The following is a 22,221-nucleotide window of genomic DNA, read 5'->3' as shown; positions in this document are numbered from 1 at the left end:
TGTTGCTAGAGCCTATTCTTTCATCACTACCTCTCGATGTTAAAATTTGTAGTGTTTCAACTATGCGCAATAGACGTTGTTTGCATTATTTTCTCTCCAATTGTAGTTGCAAAGCCAAAGTGGAATGAATTCGCCTTGCTGTAATTGCCCTCACACCCCAACTGAAATTTGATGCTCTCTGCCACTTTCACGTTCGGCAACTGTACGCCGGCAGTTTTTCCAGTCGCTAAACGCAAAATACATCTCCAGTTTTTGGAGAATACACAAGGATTTGGGCACATACCGAACTCTTTCCTTTTCACTTGTTGAGAAGTGACCTTGTTCACAATTTAGATCAAGAGAATGATTTAGTAAATAGTCAATCGGTTTATCATCAACTGTCAGCCGGATCACTCGACACCGGTTCCATAGAATGTTTCTTATAATTCAACTGAGATGAATCGGACGAAGCTTCAGTCACAGGTTGGAGAAAGGAAACTCTTAATGGTGGTTTTCTTCTATAAAATATATTATATACAAAACAGTCTGGTGCTTGGAAGAGGAGACGAGACGCGGCGTGTTCAGGAACGTAGGGTAGAATGAATTTCAACGGCGAGACCGAGAGGTCATACACTCGGCTACCGGAAGTAAACCCGGATGCCAGCGTCGCAGGTGGCGACCCCCCACCCCCGTGAGAAAGTCGCCGAATCCCGTCTCATTGGAATGCGGCTAGGCTCGTCAGTTTGTAGGAGAGTATCCACTACGGTACTTGCATTGCTGTAGGTGGCGATTTACTTAATCTCAGCTGACCTCGTTTCGTCATCCGAATCACTAAAGTGAACCTCTACTGTGTCATCCTCTGGGAGTTTACTGTCACTGGGCTCTGAATCTCCTTTTGGTTTAAAAAAATGTCAGCTTTGGCTACTTTTAAGTTCCTCTTTCGTGAGCAGGGCCTCTCTACATATCAGGGCTGGTCGACTTGAAACCACACGAATGACTCCAGTCATGTCTCACTTTTGTGTGTGTGTTGGGAATTTGTACACTATCAATAAATATACAGTTAATGAAAAATGTCTCAATGTTTTAATTTCCTCAATATAACTGCATATGGCTTCCAAATTCTGCAAAGAAGTGTTCAAATTTCAATATTTTCCCGGGGGGGCTTACAGCTCCCCCGGAACTCCCAGATGTTTAGGCTCGTTTCACTCGCCACCCCACAAAGAGGCTGGCTGCCCATGGGTAGTGTGTGCAGGTCAGAGTTGGCGGTACAGTGTGTGAGAAAAGTGTTTCAATACGGTTGGTAAATTCGATTTGACGTTCGGGCATCCAAATGATCTAATTTCAGTAGTACTTGGAAACATCTGGCTATCCCCAAGGACAAGCCACTCGTGTAGTTTTACTAACAACAAAGACAGTTGAAGCTTTCACCATCACTTAATGGATGTTCCAACTATAATCAGATATCTAAGTTGCCTTAACATATACCACCACTGTTGCAATTTCCAATTCTGTGTCGTTATATTAAAGGCCCGTCGTTGAGCGAAATCATGGTCAGCCTGCCTGGTGGTATATAAGTATTACAAATGTTATACGTACGTGTTCCCCGCTCAGTGTATAACCAAATGCAATGTACAATATTGGCGTGACAGGAGATTGTTTATGTAATGAGGACATTCGTGTGTGTTCTTCGTTCTCGTCCCATAGCTTCCTGTTTATGCATATCATAACTCAATCCATTTTTATGGATTACAAATCTCACCTGCAAGTAATCTTCCTCGAGTACTTCATAGCAGGTATTATGCGAGACAAACTTTGTTTCGATATCCTCGTGACGTGTAGGTGCATACCAGTTGAAAGATATACAAGCGTTGCCTCTAGAGATATACTTTCCCTCATATTGGTATCCTGGTTTTTTTTATATATGGTTCCACTTTCGCTCGAAATTTGTAAAAGGTGTTAGAGTCCTTTGTCATGTCTCGCTCGTGTCCATCTTGCCGTTCACGTAAAATCGTGGCATGACTTCAATACTTTTTTCCGACCTAACCACCATCCCCTTTTTCTGCATTTGCACATAGCAGCAATTATTATAGTACACAACGATATGATCTTTGCTTTTCACTGTCGGGCGATTATTCGTGCGATCGTAGCGTATCCGCCACTGCAGACCACTTACTAGCGCCCGACTATGACTGACGCCAATCACCCCCGTGTGTACAACACACAAGCTTTGCCCGGTAAAGGGTCAAAGCCCGCCGGGCACTGCTCGATCGTGTGGACGGGGCTTTAGGAACAAGGAAGTCTCGGGTGCACTCTAAGATGGAAAGAAAACGGAGGACTCAGACGTCCTGAGAAATCGGACGGTGACTCGTTAAAGAAGGTATAGCTACACGTTAACTCACAAACCACCCTCCGCTTTTATTCTCCTTCTGTACTTCCCACTTAACTATACCTTGCTCTAAATATCCTTGTTGACGGTTCTCTTATCTCTGACATGCACAACCGTCGTTATTACATCTTTAACCCACTTTGCTTTTTCAATTTCAAAGCCTTTCCCATGTTGAACAAGTAAAAGGCAGTCTTTTGAGATGAAAATACTCTAATATACATTGCGGCGGAAATGCAATTGAAGAAGCGTTTTAGAATTGTCCAAACTACAGACTACATGACCAGACCTCTAATTTTACCTTGATTTCGACTGAATATTGAAAGACTTGGGTCTATATTTAGTATTGCAGTGGTCATAGATGGAAGTTCATATTTTTATTTATAGGTTAGACTTTCATATGTCTTGCTTGGAATTTAGTATTTTACCACTTCTGGTGTTATTAGACAATACTAAGATTAGTTTAAACCAGTGATGATCGTACTTTAGTACGAGAATGTGTACTTTGAACGATTGGAAAGTAAAAAGCCACACATTAATGTCATCATTTGTCTATTGGGTTATGTTGTGAAAAAGTAATACTAATTTAAGAGGAGTAGAGCTGTATTTCCCGAAGCGTTTAACACCATTAAGTAGAGTATTTGAGAACTATTTATGGGCAAACTTTCAAACAGCAGACGTAGTCGAGATTTTATTATACTCTGGGTTTTGATTTAGTAAAAGCAAGGATTTGGATTATTCCATAAATAGAAAAACTTTATTGGTTACATATACTGGATATTCAATATGTACAAGTTTGACTTTACTTGCACAGAATGTAATGCAATACAGCTCATGACCCACAAATGGGGTAGAAGAAATAACAAAGCAGTTTTTTTGGAGACCAATTTCTTGTAGTTTAACACTAGGAAACTCACTGTAATGCTGTGGGAAGGATCCACTAACCGCGGTAGAACTGGAGTAGGAAAGGAATTGTTGCGATCGAGTTCTCCATCAACAGGTAAAAAGCAAAGCAAGAGAACTTTTGTAGACGCTCCGAATTGTTCTTGTGGTGACACTGCAGCTACCTCGGTCAACTCGTATAGGGTTCATGGTCGTTTGATGAGCGTGTTCTAGAAATAGCAAGAAGATTAATGTTATGTAAGCCTGGTTTAACGCGAAACTTATTTAAAAAGTTTAGTTTAGGTAATATCAAGACTAATAAAATTTCCCTTTTTTTTTTTTGTCAAGTGAAATTTTAAACAATAGCTTCCCAATCGCCAACAAATAATTTACAATTTGAAGATACACTTACAGTACAGAAGATGTTGTAGCGTCGTCGCGTGCCAGTGTTCTGTGTTGACGTCCGTCTACCAGGCTTTATATACAGGCGGCCCACACTCCCTGACCAATCACAAGCTGTTTTAGGTGAAATTGTAGCCAATGGGAACATTGCCTTGTTATGACGTCAAAGTGACGCCGGCAGGTTTGGTTGTTTGATGACGAGTAAACGATTTAAACTTTATTGTGACACGAAAGTAGTGTAAAACGTGAAAGGAAAATATTATGAAATCGTATTCAGTGCTTTACTTATTTTGGATAGAAATTGTGAATATATTACAACAGCAATATTGGCCTCAGTTTAAGTGTGAGACATTGTTAAGACACATATACATCCAAATAGTACTATTGTAATATTAAAAAAGTCTTAAACTTAAATAGAATAGTGTAAAGAAGTTAATATGAGGAATAAAATAAGATGACAGAGAGAGAAAAACAATGAAGAACAAAGCACCGAGTTAATATTAACCTTTACTTGAAATTGACCATAGAGCAGAAACAGTAAAATTAACAAAAGACAGACATATGTTACAACAATGGAGAAGAAAACGTACACGTTACAAGAAAGTAGAGTAGAGTTGTGAGCAGGGCCGGATTGAAGAGTGGGCAAAGTGGGCAGTTGGCCAGGGGCCTCCACATATTATAATATTGTATTGATTTGGTTGATTTTATTTTCAATCTTTAAAATTCATGTTTATCACGTGATAGAAATTAGGCTAGCTACTCGTTGAAATTGACGACTGGGTGGTTTTCCTATGAACCGTCTATTTTGAATGAATGCTGTGGTGCTAATAATATGATATTTAGAATTGCGGAACTCCCAGATGATTAGGTTCGCTTCACTCGCCACCCCACCCTCTTGGGGTAGTTATAATGAGGGGGGCCTCCACAGGTCTAATAAATCTGGCACTGGTGGTAAGTGGTATTAAGAACCTGGCAGGCCTCTCCATACAGTGTACCTTTAGACTAACATAACTAATATTTAACAATTAACATTGAACTAACATCTTAGCCCCCAAAAAAATGTGACTACCCTCCCAGCTACACAAGGACCTGGGCTGGCTCACTAACTCCAACAATAATAAAAATAATAATAATAAGCAGCATTATATAAATAGAGCAATATTAATACAAAGGTCTGACGACCCAAGGGAGCAGAACAAAGATAAAACACCAATAAGAAAGATTCTTTCTACTCCTACTGTATTTCAGTTTCACCACTTTTCCCTCAACCCCTAATAATTGTCTTTCACCTCTTAACTAAAGATTTCGTACTCGTACTCGTGCTGTTTGTCCTCTGCGGATGACTATAATATACTCGTCAGTTACATGGACCAGTTTCTAGTTGACATAGCAATGGTTAGAGAGATATTTACTATCACAATTTGATAATGATTTATTGGGTCAGGTCTCAGCTCACACGTACCTTAGAGAGTAAATGTGGTACCTGATAATATAGAGTACATTTATGTCAAGGAATTATTATATAACATTTAGTAGCACGTAAGATGGCATAGTATAGAATGTTACCACGATGTTTTTGTTTTACATTGTTTGAATTAAGTTATAAATATATACTGTACGTAAAGTATTTGACGGTAATGGGAAAACATTACTCGGGGTCTTGACTTTATTAAATTCACCGTTGATAGTTCTCACCAAGGAATGGAGATGTGAGTAACTGATTGTAGGGTATGTTGTTATTTCCATCTTGGAAGGAAACTTTATTGACTACGATACTGCGACCTATGTCTATGGTGCAAATACCCAAGAGCAGTTGATGTGGATAATCCCCTCGTTTGGTTGTGACGGTGTTTACCGGAGAAGAAGTTCGGGGTCCCGGAAAGCAAGAATGTGGCCGTTTTGAGCTCATATATTTTGGCTATATTTCATGAAATGGACTTTGTTGGAGTTTGTTTGAATAATGTTGAAGATGACACCAGAGTTTTTTTTAATGTATCCTTGTACTTTGACGCCAAGGTGAAGAATAAAATGTTGAAAATTTGAAGTTATTCGAATGAGGTGGTTCGGTGAGCAGAGAGCAAATAATTTGACGGTTCGGCGGGAAGGTTGGGGTATTTAAAGGTCGAACCGGCAAGGATGCATCAGTTACAATCCGATCCTTGTGTCTGGTGTTAGAACTCCTTTAGTTTGTGAAGAAGAAAAGAAAAGAAAAGTAAAGTGTAGTATATAAAGTAGTGTTTAGACATTTGTTTGTTTGGCTGTTAGTGTTCCGCATTGGAAATGTTTTCTTAAACATTTTGTGTGGTTTTTAATACAAGTATTTGACTTGTGGCCTGTGAAACGTATTTAAGATTTCTGTCTGTGGTTAACTAGGGAGATTTTGAAGTTGTTCTTAATTCAAGTTGTTAGAGTACAGGATATTTAAATTGAAGACGGTAGTTTAATCGAAATGAAATCCTTTAAGTGTTAAACGTGTTAAGTGGTTTAAAAAGTTGAAGTGTTAATAGTGTAGTTTGTGAAATTGGCGGAATATGTTGTGTTTTTGCAAGAAATCGTGTCATTTCGTTGGTGAGTGATGGAAAGTGAATTCATGAGCATGTAGATTGTGTAGCAAGTTCATTATTAAAATATTGTCTATCTGAAGTTCAATGTAGTTTTAAGTGATGGTGGTGGAATCTTGAAAATGAGTGAGAAGAAAAGAAAGCTGCAGCATTTATGTGTGCTTGGACTGTTCATAGTGATCGTGGTGGATCTTGAAAATGAGTGAGAAAGAAAAAAGATGCAGCATTTGTGTGCCAAGTAGTAAACCATACGTGTGTGTTTTGATGCGTATAGTAGGAGATTGGAGGTGTTGTGCATATAGTGAAGTGGAAAAGAAAATAAATGTGCCGACAGCGACGTTTTGGTAAACGAGGGGTGAGGGCAGGTAAGTGACTATTGATGTTTAGTTTGTTTAGCGAGGTAAAGATAGGGATTTGACATGAATAAGAATATTGATATGGGTGAGCCAATTGGTAGCCTGCTTTGAGTGTATGAAAAATAAGCGGCATAAAGCACGAGACCCAGGGTCGGGTCGATGCATCTTTAGCTGACTACATTCCAAACGTTCGACTTTACTTTTATCCTCTTCGCCACTGATCGGCTTGTTAGCCGCTTGGTCACGTCTCTTTTCGTTTATATTCTTCACGAAAAGGTCGGCTCGCTAGCCGCCTGAGAGATTGGAGCGCCTGAAGTTGCCTAGCTTATACTACAGACGGGCAAGGGGGGACCTAGTTGAGCTTTATAAGCATCTGAGGGGGCACTACTCAGTTAAGTGTCCTTGCTTGGAGCTGGCGGACGCTCGCCCCACAAGGGGTCACAGCTCAAGATTGAAGAAGCCGGAAAATCGTGAGGGCAAAGTTTTTCGGAGTGAGGGTTGTAAATTGTTGGAACAATGTACCAGAGTGTTGTGACGGCATCGAGTGTGAGCTCTTTGAAGAGAAGACTTGACCAACACTGGAGCGGGTTCAGGTACATTGAGGAGCCGGTGCATGCCCAGTATTTGACAACAGTGCGTGACCGATTGCCCGGGCAGCTAGCGAGCTGACCTTTTGGTGAAGAATATAAAGGAAAAGAGACGTGACCGATCAGTGGCGAAGAGGATAAAAGTAAAGTCGAACGTTTTGAATGTAGTCAGCTAAAGATGCATCTAACTGACCCTGGGTCTCGTGCTCGCAATTTTACTTGTGAATACTTAGGCTGTATGTAAAGGTGATTGTGATTGGTGGATGTGTTTTGGGTTGTATGACTTTTAGGAAAATGATTAAAGGAAAGGTAGAATTTTTTGGTAATAAAATAATCCTTGTTATTTAAAGTCATGGGAAGTTAAGATATGTTGGTATATTTGGTTAAATAGTGAAGAAAATTGTATTAATGAGAGTTTTGTAGTAGTTTATTTTCAGAAAATAGCAACCGCAAGGAAGTCGCAGTGGGCTGCCGCATGAGCGTTAAGTTGGAGCCAACTAGCGTGGGAAAGGTTGATTTTTGCAGAGACGTGACCGGCACAGAGGTAGACCCCGAATTTGGAGTTTAGGTGAATGAAATTGTTGAATGGGTGTTGTGTTTGTGCTGTTATATACTGGAGGCTATATAATGGTACTACACTCTCGGTTGTGTGTGTTTATGGTCGTATTTTGTTGTCGTCTGTTAGTTTTATACGCAGACTAGAGTGTTCTTAATTGTTATTGTGTATGTGCTTTTGTTTAATTAATTTTGACTAGTTTGTTGTAAATTTTGAAGGTTGATGCCTTTTATTGCAGGTGTACGGAAGGCTTATACTGTGGAATAGAGAAGAGAACGTGGTCTAAGTTTGTAGGTGATGGCTAGCGCGTCTACACTTGCGGTGAGGAATTCGTCAATATGGTATTTAAAATGGAAGGTGTAGTTGTGTTTGACTAAAGAGAAGTTGTAGCTGTAATTTGAGAAGTGGTTCATGGCTAATATATTTGTATTGAGAATGAGTGTAAGTTTTATTGGTTAGGTAATAAATGGTTTTTTCAGGTTGTTGTTGTTGTTGGAGGTGGAAGGAGCCGGTATTTTTTTGAGGTAGACTAGGGGAATAGTGAGGGTAAGTGACGTTGAAGTTTGTAAAAGAGTTGTTAAATTTTCAATTGATTTTTGGTCTTGTGCCGTAGAGCAATAGAAATGTTAAAAGTGGACATTAAAATAAATGATTGTGGCTTGAGTTTGGTCATGTTAAGTTTAAAATGTTGAATTTTGTGCCTCGGCTGTAGATTAAAGAAAATGTAAATGAGTTTTGATAAGTTGAGTTTATTATATAGTAGTGAGAAAGATTTGATAAATGGATAACGAATGACCTTTTTTTTTTCAGGTTGGGGTCTGGTGGTGGTCCTCGGTTCTCTAGTGCACCCAAAAGTGCCTAGAGATGGGCACGGGGAGACATAAGTGAGGTGTATAAACCTGTGAAAGGGCACTACTTAGTCGAGGAACCGTACCCATAGCTGACTGACGCCCGCCTCACAAGGGGTCACAGCCGAAGTGGGGGTGCCGGCGGTAGAGCGGTACCGCTCTCGCCTCGCAAGCGGGACGTCTCGGGTTCGATTCCCGGGCCGGTGGAAAGTGGGTTGGACACACTTCCTAGACCCCCTGTGTCCCTGTTGACCTAGCAGTAAAGTAGGTACCAGTTGTAAATCGAAAGTTGCGAATTCGTATCTGGGTAAAAGTCGTCGGAGCTAGCCGACAAAATGTTAAAGACTGGAGGGTTGTATGCCCTTGACATAAAATGCTATGATCCTTTAGGCAAGCACAAAGTTGGCATGCTGCCTAGTTGGGCGGTGTAGGCGCTTGTGCCCTTCACCTTGCATGGGAATAAGGGGAGGGGGGATGCCCCTCCCATTCTCCAAAAGTGTGATAATGAGAAATCGAAAAATGTTAGAGTAGAATATAGTGTTGTGTTGACTGTATCGACTAACCAAGAGGAAGTATGGTCGCCATCCAGAGGTGGGGGAGAAGTCGATGTTGGAAAGGAGCCAAGTGTTGTAACCAGTCGCCGTGTGCAGCATGTGCTAAAAGGTAATGTATACTGTTAAGTGGTTGAAGGTGGGGTGTGTTTGATATGAAAATGAAGAGGGTCGTGGTTATTGATGTGGTAATTGTTTTGTACAGGAGTTGTTGCAGTCCAGAAGACGTGATTGGTGTGTGATAATCCAGAGGGACATTAATGCTCGACTGAATTTTGGAAATGAGAGGCAGTAAATGTGTAAGTATTGTTTATTGAAGTTGTACGTATACTTTGTTATAATTTGAAGAGTAGAGCATTTGTAACATTGACGTATTGTTTTCATGTTGGTGGTGGAGGAATATGGGCGAATTGTGGAGAGGAGCGCGTCGACACTGGATACGGTGATGTGAAATTGTGCAATGTATTATTTGAAGGTGAGTTGTTATTGTATTTGAAAGTTGTAGGTAAAGTTTGTTATAAGAGGCAAGTGATATAGGAGTTTTTTCGGGTAGCAGTACCCAGTGATGTTTAAAGTTGGGAGAAATAAGCATGGTGCATTATGGAGGTTGTGTGAAAGGTTTCTGTTTTTCAGGTTTGAGGATGGAGTGGTGGACTACTACATGTATGGGGCTGTGCAATGGACTGTGTTGAGGAGAAGAAGCAGCAGCAGCAGGGGCGGCGGCGGTAGCAGCAGTGGCGGCAGTTGTTTAAGATAAGTAGTGTGGTGTGGTGCATCGTGAATTGTTTGTGATAGTTTAGGGTCATAGTGAATTTAGTTGTAAGAAATTGAGTAGAATGTAATTGTTGGAAGACGTGTATAGTGATGTAAATTGTAGGTTAGTTTTGGATTAGTATATGTGGAGAATGGATGTAGCAGGTAATAGAAATGTTGGGACTAGTGTAGAGGCATATATATATAATTGGTGAGTGGCGTTGGAGCGGTTTAGGGCGTGAAAGGTTTATGAATTGTTGTGGGGGAACTAATGTGTTGATGTGTTTGTTTTTTTAGGCCGGATTGGAGTGGTAAGCGGCAGTGATGGTGGAAGAGCCAGTGGTTATTCGGCGACGGAGATGGGAGCGAAAGGGTAAGGAGCCGATTGTTTGTGTTAAAGAGGAAGCGTTTGTTTGAATTTGGTTAAGATGAAAGGTGAATTTGTTGTGGGTATGTATTGTAATTGTATAGAAGTTAGTTGGTAGCAGGCTAGTATTGTTGTTACACACTGGAGGCTGTGTAATGATTGGTACTAGCCTTGGTGAATGGTTTGTAGTAGAGTATGTGTATGTTGGTATTTGTAGCGGTTTAAAAGGAAGCAATTTGGTTTTGGTAGATATGTCTAAGAGAGTGTATGCATGAACACTTTTTGGAATGGTGTTTATTATGGATGTTTTTTTTTCAGTGGAGCGAGTGGTGTAGGGTATGTTCCTCGTGGTAAGAGTAAGGAAGGAGACGACCAAGTATTGTGCATTTACCTCGGCGGTTACGAAGAAAGGAAGAGGCACGTCGACGACGGAGCCGGGAATAACCGCGGAGGTTGCTCCATACCAAGAGATAGTGTTTTTGTGGGTGAATTATTTGAGCAATGATAGTTTGCCCAGAAGTGTGGCCGTGAAGTGTATATTGTAGGTAGTATAAGAAGAGCACCATGAAGAGTTTCCCGAGTGACGAAGCCGACGGGTGGACTGCATTTGATAGAAAAGGCCATTACGAGTTGACCTCCATTGTTGTGTTTTGTCGGTTTCAGATTGAAGCGACGGGGCGAAGTCGCTGTAAGGAGCCGAGAAGATGATGTCCTGTTAAAGTATAGCCGTCGTCCCTGTGACTGGAGCCGAGAAGAAGGCGTCCTGTGAACGTATAGCCGTCGTCCCATTGACTGGGGTGTATGGAGCCGAGAAGATGGTGTCCAGTGAATGTATAGGTGTCTGTGACTGGAGCTGAGAAGATGTCCCATGAACTTCTAGCCGTTGTCCTTGTGACCGGGGTGTATGGTGTCCAGTGAATGTATAGCTGTCGTCTCTGTGACTGGAGCCGAGAAGATGTCCCGTGAACTTCTAGCCGTCGTCCCTGTGACTGGAGCCGAGAAGATGTCCCGTGAACTTCTAGCCGTCGTCCCTGTGACTGGAGCCGAGAAGATGGTGTACAGTGAATGTATAGCTGTTGTCCCAGAGAAGATGTCCTGTGTTCCAGTGACCGGGGTGTATGGAGCCGAGAGGATGATGTCCTGTGAAGGTATAGGTGTCGTGACTGGAGCCGAGAAGATGTCCTGTGAACCTAATAGCCGTGGTACCAGTGAGGGGAGAAGATGATGTCCTGTGAACGTATAGCCGTCGTCCCATTGACCGGGGTGTATGGAGCCGAGAAGCTGGTGTCCAGTGAACTTCTAGCCGTTGTCCTGGGTGTATGGAGCCGAGAAGATGATGTTCTGTGAATGCATAGGTGTTGTCCCTATGAAGATGATGTATTGTACTGTATTATATTGCTAAGTGTATAGAATATATGTATTTGAGTTGAATTTTGTGTTTTCTTTATTGCCTGATGTGCATTTTGAGTGACACATAAGGTAGAAGATGACGACGACAAGTGATTAGGCACCAGAAGAAGTGGAGCGACATGAGAAGATGAAGGTAATGTGTGAAGAATTGAGATTAGTTAATGTAATATGATTATATGTAAAGTAAAGTAAAGATGTTGAAACGCATCATTGAGATAATATGATTATATGTAAAGTAAAGTAAAGATGTTGAAATGCATCATTGAGTTTAGTTGATGTAATATGATTATATGTAAAGTAAAGTAAAGATGTTGAAATGCATCATTGATGTAATATGATAAGTAAAGCATCATTGAGATTAGTTAATGTGTTGAATAATTTGACTTGTAATGCTGTTTTTGTTTCTCCCTTTTCTGACAGGTACACGGGAACACATGTGGTGTTGTTTAGAGTGTTTATTGAGCAACAAAGGTGATTTTTCAACTGAGAGAGAGTAGTTATTCCTCATTGGTTGTGAGTTGGTGTTTTGATGTTTGTTTGCAAACAAAAGCTCGGACTTTGTCGATCTATCACACGACTAGTCCATAGACACGATATCTGTGTCGAGAGAGCTTTACGACTAAACCTATTGTTGGTACTGACCTAATTGTCAGTATTGACAATATGGTTAAAGTCAGTTTGCAAACAAAACATTAAAATACTAACTTAAAACTAATTTGGAATAACTACTTTCTTTCAGTTGAAAAATCACCTTTGTTGCTCAATAAACACTCTAAAATAACTTATATAATAAAAAACGGGCTGCCAGAACCTATCTTAAAAAGATAGCGACTTTGAAAAAAATCCCGTTTTCTGTTCAACTTAAGAAAATGGGAAACCATCAAAGAAAATGGGAAATTTCTCTGGCTCCAAAACTACCGTTTTCTATGACATCCCGTTTTCTACAAATCCAATATGGCTGTATGTTAACTTAGGAAAAATAAAGACATTGATTATATACTTTCTTTTATTATGCTCAAAATATTTCTATGTCCACATACATGAAAAATATACAGTCCACAAATAATGAAAAAATTTCTAAGTCCACAACACAGCAAAAACAACTAAGTCCACACACCATGAAATTTTTCTAAGTCCACAACATGAAAATTTTTCTATGTCCACAAAGAACTAAAAATTTACTAAGTCCACACAACAAAAAATACTAAGTCCACACAACAAAAAAATACTAAGTCCACAACACATGAAAAAAATACTAAGTCCACACAACAAAAAAATACTAAGTCCACACAAAAAAAAAATACTAAGTCCACAACACATGAAAAAAATACTAAGTCCACAACATGAAAAACTAAGTCCACACAACAAAAAATTACTAAGTCCACACAACAAAAAAATACTAAGTCCACAACACATGAAAAAAATACTAAGTCCACACAACAAAAAAATACTAAGTCCACAACACATGAAAAAAATACTAAGTCCACACAACAAAAAATACTAAGTCCACACAACAAAAAAATACTAAGTCCACAACACATGAAAAAAAACTAAGTCCACAACATGAAAATTTTTCTATGTCCACAAAAAACGAAAAATTTACTAAGTCCACACAACCAAAAACATACTTAGTCAACACCACAAAAAATACTAAGTCCACACACCATGAAAAATTTTCTAAGTCCACAAAGGATGAAAAATTTTCTAAGTCCACATGACATGAAAAAAAACTAAGTCCACAACATGAAAATTATTCTATGTCCACAAACAACGAAAAATTTTCTAAGTCCACACAACAACAAAAAATACTAATTCCACACATGAAATTATTATAAGTCCATAAAGGATGGAAAATTTTCTAAGTCCACAACACAGGAAAAAAACTAAGAAAAAAAACTAAGTCCACACAACAACAAAAAAATACTAAGTCCACAACACATGAAAAAATACTAAGTCCACAAAAAAAAAAATACCAAGTCCACACAACATGAAAAATTTCTAAGTCCACAAAGAACGAAAAATTTGTTAAGTCCACATGACATGAAAAAAACCCAAGTACACACATGTAAATATTCTAAGTCCACAACACAGCAAAAACAACTAAGTCCACACACCATGAAATTTTTCTAAGTCCACAACATGAAAATTTTTCTATGTCCACAAAGAACGAAAAATTTACTAAGTCCACACAACCAAAAACATACTTAGTCAACACCACAAAAAATACTAAGTCCACACACCATGAAAAATTTTCTAAGTCCACAAAGGATGAAAATTTTTCTAAGTCCACAACATGAACATTATTCTATGTCCACAAACAACGAAAAATTTTCTAAGTCCACAACACAGGAAAAAAAACGAAGTCCACACAACAACAAAAAAATACTAAGTCCACACACCATGAAAATTTTCTAAGTCCACACAACATGAAAATTTTCTAAGTCCATAAAGGATAAAAAAATTTTCCAAGTCCACAAACATAAATTAGTCCAATTCCACAAGAGGAAAAAAAACTAAGTCCACAAACAAAGACAATATTTCAAAGCACAAAATATGAAAAATATACCAAGTCCACACACATTGAAAATTATTACAAGTCCACAGGATAAAATAATACTAACTCCACAACATATGAAAATTTTTCTAATTCCACAAACAATGACAATATTTCCAAATACAAAAACAAACAATAAAATAATACAAAGTCCACAAACATCAAAAATATAATAAGTCCACAATCGATGACAATTATTCAAAGTCCACATACATTAAAAGTTATTCTAAGTCCACAAACATTGAAAATTATTACAAGTCCACACAAGTTCAAATAATACTAACTCCACAACATATGAACATTTATCTAAGTCCACAAACAATGAAAATTTTTACAAGTCCACACACGATACAAAATTATTCCCGGTCCACGGACGTAATACATTAATACGGAGCCACAGACGATAAAACATTTTCTATATCCACAAAATATTCAAAGTCCACAAACGATAAAATAATAACAAGTCCACAAACATACCAACTACACATACACAAAGGCTAAAATAATACTAACTCCACAAACATCATAAATTATTCCAAGTCCACATACATTAACAATTATTACAAGTCCACAGAGGATACAAATTATTCTAAGTCCACACAACATGACAAAAATACTCAGTCTACATTGACAATTATTCAAAGTCCACAAACGATAAAATAATAACAAGTCCAAATACATATTAATTATTCAAAGTCCACACAGGATCAATTAATACTAAGTCCACAAAGGATATTCAAAGTCCACAATCATTATACAAAGTCCACATAAATTGAACATTATTCCAAGTACACAAACAATAAATTATTCAAAGTCCACACAACATAACAAAATATTCAAATATCCACAAACATCATTAATTATTCAGTCCACATAAATTGAACATTATTCCAAGTACACAAACAATAAATTATTCAAACTCCACAAAATATTCAAAGTCCACACAAATTGATCATTATTCCAAGTACACAAACAATAAATTATTCAAAGTCCACACAAATTGACAATTATTCAAAATACACAAACAATGAGACATTTTCAAAGGATAACAATTATTCCAATTCCACACAAAATACACAATTATTCAAAGTCCACACGGGATAAAAAATTAGTCCGATTCCACCGGCGTAATACGTTATTCCGAGTTCGCGTGGGTCGATAATTATTGCCGGTCCTCGGACCCGACGCATAAATTTCCCGGTCCACAAAAGGCAAAACAAATTCAAAGTCGACAAACATTATCAATTATTCAAAGTCCACAAAGGTTAACAATTTCAAGTCCACAAACAACTACAGGTTGTAACTCTCTAGTCCGGCATTCTGTGCTCCGCAAACTCCCGTGGTCCAAAACAATTTTACTTTCTCCAACAGGTACATAGGCAGTTTTTTTTTTTTTCTTGCAAATTATCATTATTATAGCAGGAGTATTAAATTGTGGGTCAGTGACTTATGCCCAGGTGGGCTAATCCCCTAAAAAAAAAAAAAACCCAGGAAATTAAGGTTTGTTTACATCCAGCACTTCAGCTGCTCTCTCTCTCTCTTTGTCTATAGAGTACAACATTTAACCCTTCAGCAATAAATAAGTGTTGCTTTCATATTCTTATGTACAGTAATGACGATATCTTTTCACATGTGCGCACTCACTTTTTTTATGGTTAACTACTTATATTGTTCCATTTTTTAACATTACACGTACTTCAAACGAGCATATTAATTTTTTTACATTAATTTTACTGCAGCTAAAATCAGGGTCTTATTTTCTTCAGTTTTATATGTACAACCAATCGGTCACTGGTTTTGTGAGCTTTAACGTAAACGATGCCGGCAGCCGTCTCGTCTCGTCTCCTCTGATATTCCACGTATTAATAATAAATTCTAGTGTTAATTTTGCACACACAAACATTAATTCAATAAAAACAAATTCACAAACATCAATTACAATATATATGAACAGTAAATAAGTGTTGCTTTCGTATTCTTACGTAAAGTAATGACGATATCTTTTCGCATGCCCACTTACGCGCGCGATCTCTTTTTTTTCTTTACCGTTATCGTTAGCTACTTCTATTGTTCCATTTATTAACATTACTTAAAACAACCATAGTCATTTGACTACAGCTACAGCCAAGGTCTTATTTTCTTCTCTTTTATATGTAGAACCAGTCAGTCACCGGTTTTGTAATCGACGAAAACAATGCCGTGTGTTTTAATATTCTACGTATTATTAATGAATTGTATTGCTCATTTTGCACACAAACAGTAATTCAATAAAAAAGACATTCAATAATGAATCTTTTCTACACGAGAGAAATGACGCTCTTTACGCGATTGTGCCAGTCGTCTGCACGTTGGCGGGCCGTTCAAACCCGTCGAAATTCCACTTTCCGCCGTCAAAATTTCTATTTATTTATTTTTGGCTCTGTTCCAATAAAATACGTTAAGAATTAAAAACTCTCCAAATTTCACGAGCTACTATACGACATTTAACCCTTCAATATGTCTTCAAAGAGGCCGTGATGCAGAGAAAGTGGTGCTAGTGCTTCCAAGCATAAGCACAAGTCACTATCTATCCAGGAAAAGGGTCAATTTCCATGGTCCGGTCCCGAGGTTGCCCGACTAGAGGTACGACATTTCGGTCCACAAAATATCTCACTTATTCAAAGTCCACATACATGCAACACATTTTCCAAATCCACAAACCAAAATAATTTCAAACTGCACAAATGACTATACTATAATCAAACAACAACAACAAGTCAAAACATTTTTCAAACTACAAATAACTTCAATCAATTACAAACAAACATATACAAGTCTACAAATATTCGAAGACGACCGATCCGCGGACGATTGACTTTCGTCGACGACGCCACATTTTTTACGACTCCGCGAACGAATCTACGACGACAAAAAATAACTCCGCGACTCCGGCCGTTCCGGTCGATTCCGACGACGCCAAACTCCCGACAAAATATTCCCGGTGCGCAATTGACACCCTTCAAATTAAAACCAATAACTATTCCACAATCAACAATTTCACAAGTCCACAACATTAACTTACACTCTTCAACTATTTCCCGATATATAACTGCCCAAACCCGACGCGACCGCGTATTCAAACTACAGACGGTACGTGCATTCTCGTCCTCGATGACAGTTACTTTCCAAATCTAAATAGAACTCCTCCTCTTCTTAACAACAACATTTAGTCAAATATCAACACAATATATCTAATTCACACTCACAACATATATATAACAACAAATAAATACAATCCAACATACACACAGCAGCAGTAATACAACCACAAATTCAATTGGTAACAACAAACATATACAGGAACACAAAAACAACCAACAAATGGGAGTAACAACAGGATCAAGAGCAATGGGAGGGTGAGAAACAACAAGGGAATCACAATCAAACAGAGGAGGAGAAGGAACAGACGCAGAACAAGCCAAAGAATAAACGAGGAAGACATATGGCGAAGAGGAGGAGTAAAAGAAGGAAACAGGAAGAAGAAGAGGACGGACAGAAGCAGGTAGGGGGGAGAAAAACGAAGGGAGTTGCAATGAAACGGAGGGAAAAGAAGCCGCACGACAAACACGTCAAAAAAGGAGGAGGAGGACGGGGAGGCAGAGGGAAAAGACAAAAAAGGGAGGGCTTACAAATTAAACATTGTGCTCGTATTCCTTCCCCTACTCGTCCAACAAATTTTATTATTATACAAACGCCTTCACAATAAACACCTTAACACGAGTGGAGCAACACGGAGTACGGGTGAACGAGTATAAATTCATCCCACAAATATATTACTGCTGCATTACGTATTTCCTTACCGGTAGATGTCGCGGTCTCAAAATAGGTACCCACGCGCACTCCACGACTGCCCGCTCTCAAACGCACTGCCACAATTACGTAAAACTAATACACCTGTCGAACCTTCCCGCCATTTCAAACACGCGACTCTTAGTTAAATCTACTTCCAAATCATTCTTTACGCATCTCGCGGGTATACTTTCGTTTGTGCGCCGCCTCGTCTCCGTCCGTTCTCCGTCGGTCCTCTTTCCCGTCCCGTAAACGGACCCCGATCGACCGTCGTCCGTATCCGCACGCGCCCGCACCCGCCGCTTTACGTACGACCCTTTCCTAAACCGCCATTTACTAAATTCGTCGTCGTCCGTCCCACGTCGAAAGGTTATTGCGATCGTCGCTTCCGCCAATTCCTCTACCGCGCGACTTCTTTACAATCCCCGTCGCATCCGTTTCTCACAATTACGCCGACTCGGCACTGACGAGTCAATTCCTTTAATACCCTACAAAATATATCATTCGTTGTCCCCCCCCACCACCATCCTTATCACCTTTTACTTTATATCTTCACTAATATATAACTACTCTCTCTGTCCTAAAAAACCCACCAAATAGTCATCATTTCTCCATTCTTATCGGTTACCACAACAACACCATCTATGTCGGTCCGATCTCCCCCGTTCTTTTACTTTCAAAAGGCGCACTTCCCCGCCGCCGCCGCCGCGTTCTCTCGTATTTATGCTGCCGTTATTTACGGATGCGTCCCGCCACAAATGACGTGCGCGCCGCATTCCGTGACGTTCTACGATCGTAATCATCTCCCCAAATTAGTGCAAACACCTAGTGATCACAGGCAACATCTTCAATAAATTCATTCTCGACATGTATCGACTTCCTCCGTCTTCGCAGAGTCGGTCTCTAAAAACAATACTACAAACATTATAACAATCGTTACAAACAACACGTACATTCATTTTACACGTTAAATCGTCTTTAAAACAATCACGCCGGCCCGACATTGATGCGTGTCTCCTTCTGCGTTGACGAGTGTCTTCCCGCACTCGGGAGTGTGGCGTTCTTCCCGTGTTCCGGAGCATCTTCCTCGCGCGTCGACCGGTGTCTTCGTCCGCAGTCGACGAGCGTCTTCGTCCTCGGTTCCCGAATGTCTTCGTCCGGACCGCTCTCGTGCGCCGACTGTACGAGCCGTCTCCGACTCGTATCGGCGCGCTCCTCCGCAACTGAAACGGACAAATTACTGTCAAAATATCTCGACAATTATCTACTATTACAAATTCTACTAATTCCCAAACAAACTTCATCTAACTTCATTCTTTCTACAGTATACCTATACACAAACATATCTACACACTATTGCCAACTAAAACACACAGGCATACTCGACTACCCCACAATTACGTCCCGCACAAATTACTCCTCCCGCTCGTGCCGTACGCGGGCGCCGACGTCGCGCTCTGCCGTATCTCCGTAAATACCCGCGACCCCGTCGCCTAATACAAAATCAAACTCGACGCTCCTCCACCCGTCGGTACGGTGTGCTCGTCGCCACCTCCCATACTTAACGATTATCAAAAAACATACAATATACCTATACATAACATAATATTAATTGTACATATTCGTACCATTCCCAAGAACTCGAGAAATCTATAAGACGATTGGGAAAGTCCACTCGATCCGGACCGGTGTACTTTACGACCGAATTCTCGAGATCGTACCATTTACGTCTGTGAACGTCTAGCGAACGTAACTTCCGCGACGACGGAGATCCGGTACGAGGATAAACGTGTTGGCGGTGAACCAAAAACTATACGGCGAGTTCTGCTATAACGCGTGTTTTGACGACGCGATTTATGAATTGAGGAACGATATTTGTAAAACGCGAACTCGTTTGCTCCGACGCGATTCCACTCGAACGATTGTTATGGCTTCGGTTCACGTTCGACATCGCGTGTTCAATTGAGTCGTGTGTTTTGTTTGTGAACAATTGCAGAAATAATGTATGTAATATTTATGTATACAGTATACCTATATATTATAAGTCAATTGTAAAATTTTAAATAAAAGAGACAATCAAATTACATAGCGTTTTACACCGGCGCTCTCTTTACATCACACAGTGTTTACGGTTCACGTTCGACTTCGCATATTCAATTGATTTATGTGTTTTGTTTGTGAAGAATTGCACAAATAATTTATGTAATATTTATGTATACAGTAAACCACTCACAAGGTCCTACAGTGACAACAAAGGGAAAGTGACCTCGACTGTGACCGTCTGTGCCTATTTTTAGCCGTCCTTGTGGTCGGTAATGCATATCGGTATATTTACTGATCATAATACTTATCTCCTATAAATAATTCATTTGAAATTTATTTTTGGGCAAAGAATATTCGGTAAATGACTGCGTTAATTCTTGAAACTACCCACATTGGTAAATTTAGGACATAAATGATGAACGGAAGTCACGTCACGGATTCGGAGTTTGGTCCTTAACGATCGCCATAAATGTACATTACCGGGTATAATGGTAGCCTCCCTTTTTCCAGAAAAAAGTATATAAATTAAACAAAATACTTGCAGCATATTTAATATATTACAGTATATTATAAATAAATAAATCAACAAATAAATTCAAATTCCCTTATCATCCTGTGTTATAAACTCGAGTCCCCGAGCGAGTACACAAAAAGAAAACGGACGACCGACACATCCTCGAGTGGATAGAGAACGGACATCTCTACTGGGGGACTCGAACGTTTCTCGTGTTTTGTGGGCGCTGTAGCATAAGATGAATATGTAAATTGTAAAAATTTAAATAAAAGAGAAAAACAAAGTAAGTAGCGTTTAAAGTGTACTTTACATTGTGGCTTGGCGCAGGGTTATGCAGTGTTTACAGTTCACGTTCGACATCGCAAGTTCAATTGATTTATGTGTTTTGTTTGTGAAGAATTGCACAAATAATTTATGTAATATTTATGTATACAGTATACCTCTACAGTATATGTAAAATTTTAAATAAGAGAAAAACAAAATACATAGCGTTTTAGACCCGCGCGCTCTGTTTACTCCACACTTTGTTTGAAACACGTGTGAAATTTTTAAGTGTCCTCGGTGATTACTGTTTCTCCAATTTTGTGACTATGGAAAAGAAGAATATCTCTGGGAAGCACTCTGGTGATCATAAAAGAAAGGCTATAACACTCGAAGAAAAGCTTGATGTTTCATGACTCCTCAACATCAATCTTCTCCCCCATCAAGTTATATTCAGATTTTTTCAAGGTCAAGTGTAACATTTACTGTATGATTTCAATATTAGATATCAATGTAACATTTATTTAGACTGTACTACGAAATTTTTGTCGATTTGGAGTAATCTGCACCTAACCCTATTTTCTCCATAAGCCCTGTCATTTCTATTACACGAATTTCTATAACACGATGTTTTACAAGAACACAACTATCGCATTATAGCAGAACTACCCGTACTCGAAAGGAAACGTCTCGTATGCATCCGCGTAAACTCGATACGCCTCGTCTCCTCGGGACGTGTACGGCGATGAGGATAATCTTACGTCTGCGTTCAAATGGTGCAATGTGTCTGAGGAGGATCCCTAATTACACTTTTAAGGGAAGTGCATATACCCACGCCACGAACTTTCGGCTTCTGTTCCGAGGGATCGTCCCGTGTACCCGCCTCCGGCGTGCCGCGTTCCTATTATGACCCGCAATGTGCATACAATAACGCCTACTTGCAATACAGTATAAAACATAGGACATAAATACATATACCTCATCCTCCATTACAAGCTACTACATTCTTAACCCTTACACCCAGGTGACGTCCATCTGGTCTCCCCTTTGTGGAGGAGGGGGTGGGGAGAATTCATCTTGTTTCTCGATTTATCCCAATAGGAAGGGAGGGGGAAGTGCCAGCAGCACCCTAACCCTTGGCTTAAACTCCCATTTTTTAATAATACTTTTCATATTGTATCCAACACTTTTAGACCAGATATGACACCTTCAATTCTATATCTCTATGCTAAATTAAGTACTCTCATTATAACACTTGTAATGTCCGTCCCTCTACGCATTTTCGATGGCACCCGAGTCTCGTCGTCGGTCGCATTTTCATTTCTCCCTCGTTATCTTTACGTTCTACTACTCTTTTACTCGTAAATTCCCGTCTTATTTCCTCTC

At 39.5% G+C, this 22,221-nt stretch overlaps 1 protein-coding gene and 1 long non-coding RNA gene across 2 annotated transcripts; both read right to left on the bottom strand.

The window, feature by feature from the left end:
- Positions 1-3,091: 3,091 nt before the first annotated feature.
- Positions 3,092-3,855, bottom strand: LOC121857945. Its single transcript, XR_006087303.1, has 2 exons — positions 3,657-3,855; positions 3,092-3,474 (listed from the first exon to the last, which is right to left on the bottom strand). It is a non-coding gene; the product is annotated as an uncharacterized LOC121857945 (long non-coding RNA).
- A 14,887-nt stretch (positions 3,856-18,742) lies between these two features.
- LOC121857944 lies at positions 18,743-19,240 on the bottom strand (the record flags this gene model as incomplete). The annotated part of the gene is given in 1 exon segment (XM_042354188.1): positions 18,743-19,240. A coding segment is annotated over 1 exon segment (256 nt), but the record flags the coding sequence as incomplete, so codon positions are not given.
- Positions 19,241-22,221: the final 2,981 nt, after the last annotated feature.

This window comes from Homarus americanus, unplaced genomic scaffold, assembly GCF_018991925.1.
Source record: "Homarus americanus isolate GMGI-L3 unplaced genomic scaffold, GMGI_Hamer_2.0 scaffold42668, whole genome shotgun sequence".
Taxonomy (NCBI): domain Eukaryota; kingdom Metazoa; phylum Arthropoda; class Malacostraca; order Decapoda; family Nephropidae; genus Homarus; species Homarus americanus.
The sequence above is the reverse complement of the archived record's forward strand: the minus strand, read 5'-3'. Positions and strand labels throughout refer to the sequence as shown.